This window comes from Formica exsecta, unplaced genomic scaffold (genome assembly GCF_003651465.1).
Source record: "Formica exsecta isolate Colony F162 unplaced genomic scaffold, ASM365146v1 scaffold72, whole genome shotgun sequence".
Taxonomy (NCBI): domain Eukaryota; kingdom Metazoa; phylum Arthropoda; class Insecta; order Hymenoptera; family Formicidae; genus Formica; species Formica exsecta.
In genome coordinates, this window is record NW_021853485.1 from 1,965,744 (window position 1) to 1,977,915 (window position 12,172).

Here is a 12,172-nt window from a genome sequence, read left to right on the forward strand (position 1 = left end):
AAAAAAAATAATAGTGATCCTTATAACTTGAAAAGGTTACAAGTAAAAAAAATTTTGTTACATGTGCTTTATGCGGACGAACAACTGTGCTAATTCCTCTTATTAAATTTTCTTGTAACTTCAATCAGTTGTGAGGTATTTGCTCGGACATTTATGGACGGACACTCTGTATATATTTCTATCGAAAAATGTTTTCGCGAATATTTAATCCGATTGCAAGCGAGTGGGACTTGTGTGCGGGTATCCCCGCAGTGCAAATCGAATCTTAGTACCTTCTGCATCTTCTTGTCTCTACAAGCTCATCCAGAATGTTTATCATCTGCGTTCTTTACAGTGGAATTAAGTATGGATACTATGCCGCGTTCCGACTTTTTTAGCCTTTAAGATGCCATTGCAGGCATACCTTGGGAAGTACCGTTGGTAATCGTGCAAAGTCCTTCGGATCTTGCCGGCATTATTCGCCAGATTTTATCCGACGCGATATTCAAAGAAGCTTTTGCAGAAAATCTAAGATATAATCCGTGAAAGGCACTCGACACAAAAATAATATATTCTAAAGAGAATATTACATATCTAAAATATTATATTGATTTTTATTAATATTAATGAATACATTATTAAAATAATTTGATAAAATAACAGAGAAATAAAATGATATTAGCCTAAAAACTGATTTGACTAAATCAGTAATCAAAATATCCAGAGCTTAATATGATGACTGCAAGGTACTCTCTGAGGTACTTGAAAATTCTTAATACTTGAGCTGCATAACTCATGCTAGATTACATATGTTGTAACGGCACTTGGAATATTTATTAATGAAGAAACGAGAAGAGAGCAACGAAGGTGATACATCACTGTTAATAGAGGTGATACTCAGACAATCGCGAGGAAACCGATATAGAGAGAACGTTCACGATCTCGTAACCGGGGAATTTGTGAATTAACTAGCGCTTGTAGTAAACGTATATGCGCATGGTTTAAATAAAGCATAGGCGTTATTCGATTAAGAGATTAGATCGCCATCGTCCGGGTCCCCGTCGTCACGTGCTTGCTCTTTACCACGTGCGAATCAAAATATCTACAATTACAAATGGAGTTCATGACACATTTAGAATCATGAAAATTAACACGAAGACCGAGATCAACGTTTCAAAGGCGGAAATAAAGCCGTGCTTCATCCGCGTATTTTATTCCGTGTTATCTTTCAATTTTAACGCACAACCCCTTTCGTTATCGAAATATGTCTAATTTGATATTGTCAGGGAGATATACGAGAAAAAAAAGGAAGCAAATAAATTTCTTTTTTTATTGTACAGGACGAATTAAAACTGTAAATATTGCTCCACCCGCGCGCGATCGATTGCAGAAAAAAAAATCACTACCGATTAAAAACACGAACGCACTTTAAATCGAATATAATTCAACGAACTATGAGAAACGAGAATCGAAAATTCGACTGGGAGCTTAAGACGTCCGCGCGCTACGGAGGATCGCGGTGGACTCTTTATTCTTTCTTGTTCTATCATTCATATGGAGATGGCTTCTCCTTATTCTTCGGAAATTTCGGTAGACACAATGCTCGTATACCATCAGGGTGCAACAACATGGAGATAAATTACAAATTCAGATAGCAAAGACGTAGCGAAAGTATGTCTGTACCCGAAGCCAATACAATGCATTCATGCTTCGACTTCTTATGTAAAACAAATTTTTTCTAAAATTAATAATCTTAGAAACATATGTTATTATTTTATATTTTTTCTCTTTTTTATTGTCTCTCTCTTTTTCATGATAATTGTTATGTTATTCTAATAAAAAGGTTTATTTAATATATATTCTCTGGAACATAAGTTCAAAAATACATACTTTATCTCTGAATAGATAATAAATTATACTAACCTCAATCTTTCTGGGGCTTTTAGTTGCAAATTGATTTTCTTTTTTTTTTTTAAATTAATTTTTTTAGTCTGCTTAGATTTTGAAAAAATGCAAAATGTTTATATTTATTTCATCAATGCTCTTCCAGATATAAGAGTTATATATATATTTATCAAAATTGATGAGCTTATATTTGCAACTATCTCTATAATGAGGGGGGGGGCAAAATTCTAAATATATTAAATAAATACCATGTGTATAACTCGCGTTTCTATTAAATAAATAAAAATAAAACTATAATATCCGCCCTCTCTATTGCCTCGCTTCGCTACGCTTCTGTCAAATAGCGAAAACAACGGGACACAAACATCGGCGTGTTTCTATCTCTAGATCCGCGTTCGTTTCCTTCTGCGCTTTTCAGTCATCATAAAAGAGCGAGGTTTACTCGATACATCATAAACTCTACTAAACAATCATACGCGAAAATAGAAAAAGTGAACACTTTCACGCGCGCGCTTTCTCTTTCATATTATTCCCCCACGATTTCTCACAAAGGGAGACCGATAATCCAAACACAGGGATCACCGAACAAGAGAGCCGAGGCCTTTTGACCGATACTCCAAACATATACAAATCCGAGCGAGATGAGACCACGCTTGTCGAGTCACTCTCTCACCACGCGCGTTCGCGAGCAATGCATCATCACGAACAAGAGTCGTCCGAAAATATCCGAGGCAGTAAAATCGTCAGCGAAATTAAATATATTTATAATTTATGATTTTCCGTGTAAAAAAAGAAATTCGCATTTTTTCAATCATGTAAATGGAGAAAATGTTCCTTATGCCGATCGTCGAGTATGCTTTGTCATCAATGTAGAGCGATCATTTTCGCATATTTACAACATCGAAATTTAAATGCATCGAAATTATACTGTCTTTAATAATAGGAAATTTTTTTCAAGTATCAATCATAACTTAAATACAACAAAATGTCATGTCCAATGTGATATAAACTGATGTGACAGTTTCATCCTAAACTTAAATTATCATTCACTGTACCCGCGATATGACGTGACATTAACGTTTATCGTACGCTAAATATACTGCTGTGTAAAACTCCCGATAATTTCACGCGAACAAAGTTTATCTCGATATCCGTAATTATTCATAAAATTTCGCGCGAGCAAATTTCTCTCATTATCAGCGATAGAAGGGGGACCTACGTTCTCCAGTGACAATCAAAATCGATAAGAGAGGTAGACAGAAAGAAAGAGGAAGACACATTCGTCGATCCTATCCCGCGTCGAGACGGCGATCTTAGCCTGGCAATTTCCGCTTCCGGAGATGCTTCGCGGCGCGTCGCGACGCCGCGGACGATTGTGCCGTACGACAACAACGATCCGACATTCCGATCCGTCCGATCCCCGGATGAGAGATCAATCGCGGATGATCGCGACGCGCGCGGCCACGAGCTGGAGGACCGGAAGCGACGGACGGTCCGAGACCAGTCGCGGAGAAAAATCGCGTCGACGGCCTGCCACGGTTGGTGCGGCCGCAGCGTCGGCGGCGGCCTCGTCGTCGTCGGCGTCCTGTCGTCGTCCACGCTCTCGATTCCGTCGCACGTCGCGTACGCACATCTCCGACAACGACTTCCGCGCGCACACGCTCGACATCCGCGCGGACGGACTCGCACGCACTGGCCTCGCTCCCGTCGCCCGTAGCCGGGGCATGGCACCTCCGGCTTGGGAGCCGGAGACGAGGAGTCGGCCCGCTCCAGGAATAGAAACGCCGAACCGAGCGCCGAGCGTCTCTTGTCGGAGAGAGAGACGATGAGACTCGTCGCCGCCGCCGCAGCCGCTACGTTGCGTGTATCCATAACGTACACGTCCCTAATTTAAGACCGATTAACTACGACGTCGATTAACTTTAATAGACATCTTATCTTTTCTTTGCTTCTTTTTATCGTACGCCAAACGAACGCGGCTTCTAAAAACGCCAAAAATAATCGTAACAATAAGATTGTAACGACGATGCGTTATTACGTTAAATAAAACGCTGCATTGAATTAATTTGACGATTATAACTTGGGAGTCTCTCTCCTCGCAAATCAATCGTAATGGCTCTGAATTTACGCGATTCTATGGAAAATAAAACGCGTCAGCCTGTCTTTACTCCTTATTACAGAATAACTTTATGTATTTCATACTTGAGAACACATGTTCACTATAATTATTATAGCATTTTATATGTTTTATTTTATATGTTAGAGTATATTTTGCAATACAACACGCATGACTTGAAGGGAGAGCGCGATCACGCGATTGAGGTAAGATTGTCTCGCACATCGGGGTTCACATCTCGAACTATATACCTTCGTTTCACATTTCTCGCATCGTCAAAAGTGAGCTCCGCGAATTAAGCGATCGAATGTCCGATGTGTCAATTACGCGCCTGACTGCAATTAATTAAATTAATAACCGATATCTCTCGCGCCACTTCAACCTGACGCACTGTCCGCATGTAATCCAATCTACCGAATATTTCGTATCTACTTTTTTTTTGCTCGTGTGACTAGCATCGGGAATATCGTGGGATATTATCGAGGAACCGTCATAACGAATTCATCAAGACGCTAAGCCGTACGGTTATCCAATATTCGGATAACTGGAAGAGACCGTCGTTTTAAATCATAAACGATTAATTAATCGAATTATATAATTATCTGGCGCAAAAAAATGTAGCAACAGCGGCGGTGCATCCGCGATGCATCAGCTGGCTCGTGAATTAATTCATTTATTAGTTCTCTTATGTAGCTAAAAACGCCCATTTATTCACGACTGAACGATATCGTTATATTGCAATGTTGGAAAATGCCTCGTCATTATTATTTCGCCGTTAATTAATTTAAAAAAAGTTATTTTTATATTCTATAAAATGTAGCATGACTATAGTACAAATATAGTATAAAAACTTTTATTTTTATTTCAGTGAAAGAGAGAGAGAGAGAGAGAAAATGCAATTGTTTTTTTCTTTAAAAAAATATATTTTTGGAACTTTAATCTTTAATTTTTAATAATATAGTTTCTAAAATATATGATTAAATTTCTCAGATTTCTTGATATTGTGCAATCAAATAGTCGGTAATTTTAATCGAAGAGCATGTACCGACACAGACATCGAGCATTTAATAGATGTTGAGCAGAGGGCGCCTATAACAAAGCCATCAATTTTCTTTTATATAGCTCTGTTAATTAATTACAAGTATATAATATATATTGCATTTACATATATTTCCCTCTCTTTCTCTCTCTTATCCTATTTTCTAAAAGTTTTTTAGTTTATTATAGATATAAAATATAATTAAACATTTTACAACATTATCACAAATTCGAGGTTTAAAAAAAACATAAAATTGAATTATTAAATAAAGAAACTATAACCAAAAACATAATTTTGTTTTAACGAGCATTAAAAATACATATGAATGTTTACTTCTTTGAAATATATACATGAATTATGTATTTTTCGATAAAATAAAGCTTGCAATTTAATTATTAATAATAATCATTTAATAATAATTATATTCAGAAATGATAACTAATTAAAGAACACGTTAGAGCGTCTAAATTAAATTTATCTCTAAATTGAGAAAATATCTGCAATTGATTTTGCTTCATTCGGTCTTGTTTAATTTTATATTATTTAGCACATTATTTTTGTCAACTTTGTATCAATTATGCCGCATGCGTTAATTAATGCGTCGAGTAATTCGCAGCAAATTTAATTTTAGAAAACTCTGTACTCGCGAATTCTCGTTTCCCACAGTTTATTAATTACCGATAATTACAAAAAAAAAAAAAACATCAAGAGCATCATGGTTGGTACGCAGTGGAAAATTTCGATCATCTTGTTTTTTACCGCGTTATGTGTATATCACGATAGTGATATCGTGCCGTGCGACTAATAATTCTTACGTCAATCGTTCATGTGTAAACCATATGTACCGTATGTAAACAATGTCACTTGTCTGTCACGCAACTAATTATAAACGTGCGTGAATCGTTATACCAGATGCGCTGGAATTACACGCGTCAAATGATGAAGTCAAACTGATTGGATCTCTGTGAAAGATACGTGAAACATGTCGATCAAATATCTACAACATATTTTCTCTTTCGCGAAATAATATTTTAGAGAAGAGAAGAGAAGAGAAGCACATCGGGGCGATGTTTCTCCGATGAAACTAAGTTTGCGATATCATTTTATTTTAACAATCAACACTTTCATTTGGGATATTTGAAAAAAAAATACTGGCTCGCTTAAGAAATATATATTTAAATTATAATTATAAATTCTTTAATATATAAAAAATACATAAAAATTTCCGATATTTACGACTAATTTACTAAACTTTTTCGCTATAACTTTTTTCAAATTATATATAATTTTTTTTTAGAATTCTAGAAAAGTTCTAGAATCGTACTAGTTATATAGTAGTCTATCTGTATAATTGTGATACGTAACTTATCAGCTGCTTGAGGTTTAATTTATTCGCAGGCAAACCTGGAAAGTGCGTCATCTAATCGTCTCAATGCGGTTACGCGACGTCTATTTAAATCGCAAATGCTAGAAGCGTTTTAAAGCTTTATTTTTTATGCCATATGAAATATGTATAATATATGTATCTAGCATCATGCAGAAACAATCCCATATCTTGTTGACAATGTCTAGTAGCATATACTTGTCTCGCTTTTATCTTTAATGACTTTTTGTTAAACTTCTTATAGCGATTTTATATGTGAATTAAGAACTCATTCTGATGATCATAATTTATTCATTAAATTCAAATTTGAATAAAATATGAATCAATTAAAGAAAATAACTGTACTCTATAATTTTACTAAATATATTTAATTATATTTTAATAGAGAGATAAAATATCGTAAAATATTATCAAAAAGATGCACAAAATTTCCAATGTAATATCTGTTAATTTTATGAAAACTTATCTTTAATATATCTGTTCCTGCATTTCATAATATGAGGCAACAAACGGATTCATATATCAATTAAAAATTTGCATTAGTATTGTGAATCATATTTGGTTTTCTGTTCTTCATAGAAAGATGACGCGTTGCAAAAATTTATTTAAAATTACTTGGGCAATCATCACACATTGTGAAATTATTTTATAAATTTTTAGCCACATAAATGTGATCTGAATGTCGGTGTGTAGGGACCTTAACGGTGGGTCGCGTATCGACAAGCGTGGCGTTGAAATCTCCGCATTGTCCCGTATACGGCGGAAGCAGAAAAAACTCTGATGTCTAAATTGTTCAGAATTTAATCTTTACACATCTTTACTCGTATAGATATACAATCAGGCTTATATAACATACATATATATTCTAAAAAGTTATAAACGGGGACGAAATCCACGATTCTAACAATAAGTGGAAGTCTTATCTCGACAACACGTGTTGTCCGTGGAACACAAATGGGCAAAAAAAATCTTGCACAAAGTGCACCGATGCTCGAGAACAAACAAGTCGGCAATAAAGTTTCTTGTTTTTCCTTAATGACTTCTACTCTTTTTTAATCTCTCGAGCGTTACCATTATTTATCACATCTTACATAAGTTAATAGATACAAAATATGCACATATATAAGTGTGACCGATGGATGAATTCTGAATTGATTAAAATAAAAATGCTTCTTTACGCACGAAAGAGGCATACTTTTGGTCACCGCGATCTTCGTACAGTCACCATTACCAGTCGTGCTAGGCCATATCGCGGTTTTCTTGCGGTCCAAGATGACGCAATCGTCTGGCAGCGAAAGTATCATACAAACTCGCGCACGCGTGAATGCGCCTGGATGTGGCTCAATGCGAGAATAATTCGTTCTTCGTCAATTACAAAGAAAAAGATATGTTTTAAATAGAGATATGCTGTATATAATATCATATATTTTCTATATATGTAATACTAAAATCCTCGACCTTAATTTAGATGACAGGTTCTACGACAAACTTACAATCGATTTTTCTTAGAAATATTAAAGATATATCTTATTCACTTTTATTTGCAACTGCCTAATATTCAAGAGATCACAAAAATTTATATCTTTATATAAAAATAAATCAAAAAAATTTAGTGAGCTTATGGAAAAATCGATGCCAAAGTGGATAAGGTCGATGCTAAACTATATCGCTAAAATTAAAATTGAGAGTACTGTGAAACATGTATTATAGTCAACGAATATTTGTATGCGCCAAATTGCGTAATTTTCTATAATGTAGCCTCTTCTCTCATAATTGACATATAGGGAACAACAGTGATGCATATATCACTGGTAAACAAACTGTCGGATAAATAAACATTCGCTAAGAACGTCACAAGTTCGTAACATGCATCTCACGATAAATCGCAAATTCATCGGTCGTTTTATGCAAACAAGCAGCGGAAATCGTTTGATCCGATGTTAACCATTAGATTACACGCTGCACTTCTTCCAAGGTCGTCACGATCGACGAACCAAAATCTCGAACATGACTGTGGGAATGAAGTGAGAGTCATTACGTTTTGAGCAACTGGTGAACGAGGATAGTATAAATGTATGGTTTTTACACAATTAAATTAATCGTTCATGAAGCAAAATAGTAATGGTCCTCAGACGTGTAGATGCGTTTATAAAAGAAAATCCCAAGTTATCCTTTAATATATGAAATTAACTCATAGAGTATCGACAAAGGAATTCATCTCGAATCATAAGACTTAATATCTTAACTCTTAAAGACAAAGAAAAAAAATGTTATACAGTAAACAAACCATAATTCTGTTTAGAAATAAAGAAAAATTAATTATGAATCACATAACGTTTTCGTATTGTCATTCTGCTTTTAATAATGAAAGAATATTTAAAACGAAAACACCCTTTATGTGTCTATTATATTATATACATGACGGGTGTGCTACAATATTGAACTAAATCTCCATTTACGTTGTTCATGCGTCAAGATATTGCGTTGGAATCATTTTTTTAAAATACTGTTCTTTGAATGGATCGTTGTGTTCCATTTTATATTTAGCGCGCGCGCTTTACGTGCTAAATATCCTAAATATAAAACTAATTCACTAAAAATCTCATTCGAGACTGAGTATAATCTTATTGCATTAATCTTTTCCAAGCAACTTGCGTATCATACATATATTAATTGAATTATTCGTTTGAGCAAAATACAGATATGCGTGATATAAAATTTTCCGCTGAATGCGAAAAAGTTGAGATACACGTGTCTAAAATGTTAAAGAATGATAACTTGGAAAAGATTAATTATATACAAGATGACTCAGAACACCCTTCCAATTTTTCAACAAATAAACGATTGAAAAATAATAATATTTCTTATCTATACGCGTTTTAGAAGGTAATCCTAAACTATACGAAAATACATATATCTATGTGTGCCTATCCTAGCGCAATGGCGCGAAAATATTTGCTGGGACGCGCGATCAGAAAAAAGTGCGCATCGCGAGGTGCGAACATCAGTCCGTATTTATCGGTTTTAAACTAAGTAATTTTCTCGTACTATACATACGCGTATACTATGCATCAGCGTGCGGGCGCAAACTATGTCAGAATACGCGTCTAAGAGGCCGCGTTTACGCGCTCACGGACTTCGAATTAGTAGTATTAGCCATCTTCTTCGTGAACTCCATAAGGAAATCCCTGTAAAGGAGAGAATCCATGTTGGTCGAGAGGACATAGAGTATCCACCAGTCACCAAGGTCGACCTTCTTGCTGACGCTCTGGCAGGTCTCGATCGGCAGCATTCTCGTCGATAGGTGCAGCAGCCTCGGTCGTATCATCGGCGCGAAAATGATCATCGCTCTGTACACCAAGAGACCGATCAACATGATGGCCAGTATGAAGAACCAGAACCAAATGAAGATGTACGCCTTCTCGTTAACGATGTTTAGCGGCAGTATGCAGAGGGAATCGTGCTGCTGTATCGTGCCCGAGGCACCATATTTGTGGAAGATGCACTTGGTGACACGTGGGAACACGTAGACCATGGGGTCGACACGTTCCTCCTGCGGCGTGTCCGAAAATTGCAGCACTCGCAGACCGTAGCTGAAGAACTCACCGTCGAAGAATCGATTCATCAGATAGAGCTGACCGAATATGTTGATGAGGCATAGAATCTCGCAGGCAAAGTACCGATACACGTACGTGTTGTGACTCTGTAAGCAGCAATTCGTCGTTGAATTAACGCAAATTGGACTCAATGAGGACGAATTGGACGATTTAACGCAGTCGTTCCCCTCTCTCATCACATGTTCACCTTCTCCACTAACATTCCGACTAAACGGCACTGACATTTCGCATAATCTATTTATCAAGTAAATATGCATATATGAGAGGCAGCAGCTTAAGCCTGTTTCACGTACCAGAAATGAAGATTGTATTTAATATATCGATACAGATCTTTACTAGTTATCTTCTTATATATTCATGTTTATAAAAAATCTTACAAAACTAATTCCCATCTATTCTTGTATTTTATATACGGATGATATATATATGAAGATGATATATATACTATGTTTTTTTTTTAAATAATTTATATTCAACGATTATCTGCAGATTTAATTTCAACCCCGAGAATGCTTTGAAAACAATTCTAGAGAGGCGATAAGTTAAATGATAACAAAGACACGTGCGATGTTATTGAAAGGTAAACCAGCTAATTATCAACGACCACCGAGAATGGCAAAATACGCGTTATCTAAGTTTTTGTTTCTCCCGCTCCTTCTTTTTTCGTATGATGATATCTTTTAAACATCTTATCTGCCAAGCCGAAATTCGCTTTGTTCGATGAATTGTGTGTCCGATTTATATTTATATTCTTACCCTAATGTGCTGTACTAAATAATCCATGAGAGCGCTTTTCTTCTTCGTGATATTTTCGTTGGTATCCATACCGTGATTCATTCCCATGACCAGCGCGTTCATCAGACCACCTTCCCATAAGTTCCACAGCCATTGCGGCACATAGCATAAAATCGCCTAATTAATAAAAAGATAAATGAATAAATAAATGTTGCGTGAATTGAAGGGGGAGAAGAAAATATCAATCGTTATATAAATAGCATGATACTGATCGAATCAAGGTCTCCACGAAATCTCGCTATGCAGGATATATGTATTAATTAAAAATTAAAGTTAAAAGTTAATTCTCTATCCAACAGCGAATCGACACATCCGACAAACTTGTTATACAACAAATTAAATATTCGCATCACGATCAACCATTTTCATACGACTTTAATATTGATGAATTATTTTAACTTAAAAAAGTTAATAAGTTAACGTAAATGCATTTAAAAATAACTCGTTTAAGTTAAAAGTTAACACGTTTAAAATTAACTAACAATAAGTTAAATTAAAGATTACTAACTTTTTAACTTAATTTTTAACTGTTTAACTAGTAACTGCGCTTTTAACTTAATGTAGTCACAATTTAAACTATATATATTTTTATTAACGGGTATCGCTGAAAGACCTCCCACGCTTGGGAGGTCCACGTGGGCCGCAATCGGCCGCCAGATATAAGAGATAAGCGCGGATCAGCGGAAAGACAGACGAACACAAAGAACGGAGGCAGATTCTCTTTCTTGTCTGGCGCGCGCGACTCGATCCGCACGTCACCTCGCACGTGTGGTAGATTGCCGATAAAGGGATCTGCTTACCTGGAAAAACAGCACGAAACAGACCCACTGGTAGTACGTGTAGTATTTCCTCGCATCGACATCTCCGAAATCATTGGCTACTCCTGGATGAGCGACTTCTACGCCGACCTGCGGACACGCGATACTTTAGAGGGATGATAACGATGACACCATGGCGCAATGGAGTCTCACTTGACTCTCCTTGGATATTGATAAGGAGAGAAAAATTAGCTCTTATCTAGGCATATCGTTATCGCAATATTCTCGCATATTGCAACGCGCAGCTGCATAAATAAATTAATTTCTTGTTAATTATTTTTTTACGTGACTGTGTAAAAATCTACCCTGTGTAAAAACTACTCTTCATGTTTTTTAAAGAGACTCATCGATTTTAAAAAAATTGTATCACGCCAATATACAAAAATTAATCTCTCAAAAGAGATGTGATATAAGTATATTTATTAAAGATTGCATTCATTGATTGTAATAGTTGGGGATCATTGTTTCTTGCAAAGTTAATCAAGAGAAATTCGCGCGGTCAATCAATATATATATATA

General features: G+C 35.8%; 2 protein-coding genes and 1 long non-coding RNA gene across 3 annotated transcripts in view; 1 reads left to right on the top strand and 2 right to left on the bottom strand.

Annotated features, from left to right (window-relative positions):
• The window catches only part of LOC115243393 (innexin shaking-B), a 22,835-nt gene extending 19,308 nt beyond the window's left edge, over window positions 1-3,527 (bottom strand). Inside the window, exon 1 of the mRNA XM_029820351.1 lies at window positions 3,104-3,527. The gene's annotated coding sequence lies outside the window, so the exon portion shown is untranslated. The remainder of the gene's footprint in view (window positions 1-3,103) is intronic.
• The window catches only part of LOC115243402, a 63,139-nt gene that overhangs the window by 19,351 nt on the left and 31,616 nt on the right, over window positions 1-12,172 (top strand). The window lies entirely within an intron of this gene.
• LOC115243394 (innexin inx1) overlaps window positions 6,974-12,172 on the bottom strand; it is a 9,451-nt gene continuing 4,252 nt past the window's right edge. The window contains exons 2-4 of the mRNA XM_029820352.1: window positions 11,636-11,743; window positions 10,797-10,952; window positions 6,974-10,126 (exon numbers count right to left, since the gene is read on the bottom strand). Of these exons, the coding sequence (XP_029676212.1) occupies window positions 9,545-10,126; window positions 10,797-10,952; window positions 11,636-11,743 (846 nt within the window). The 3' untranslated portion in view covers window positions 6,974-9,544. The remainder of the gene's footprint in view (window positions 10,127-10,796; window positions 10,953-11,635; window positions 11,744-12,172) is intronic.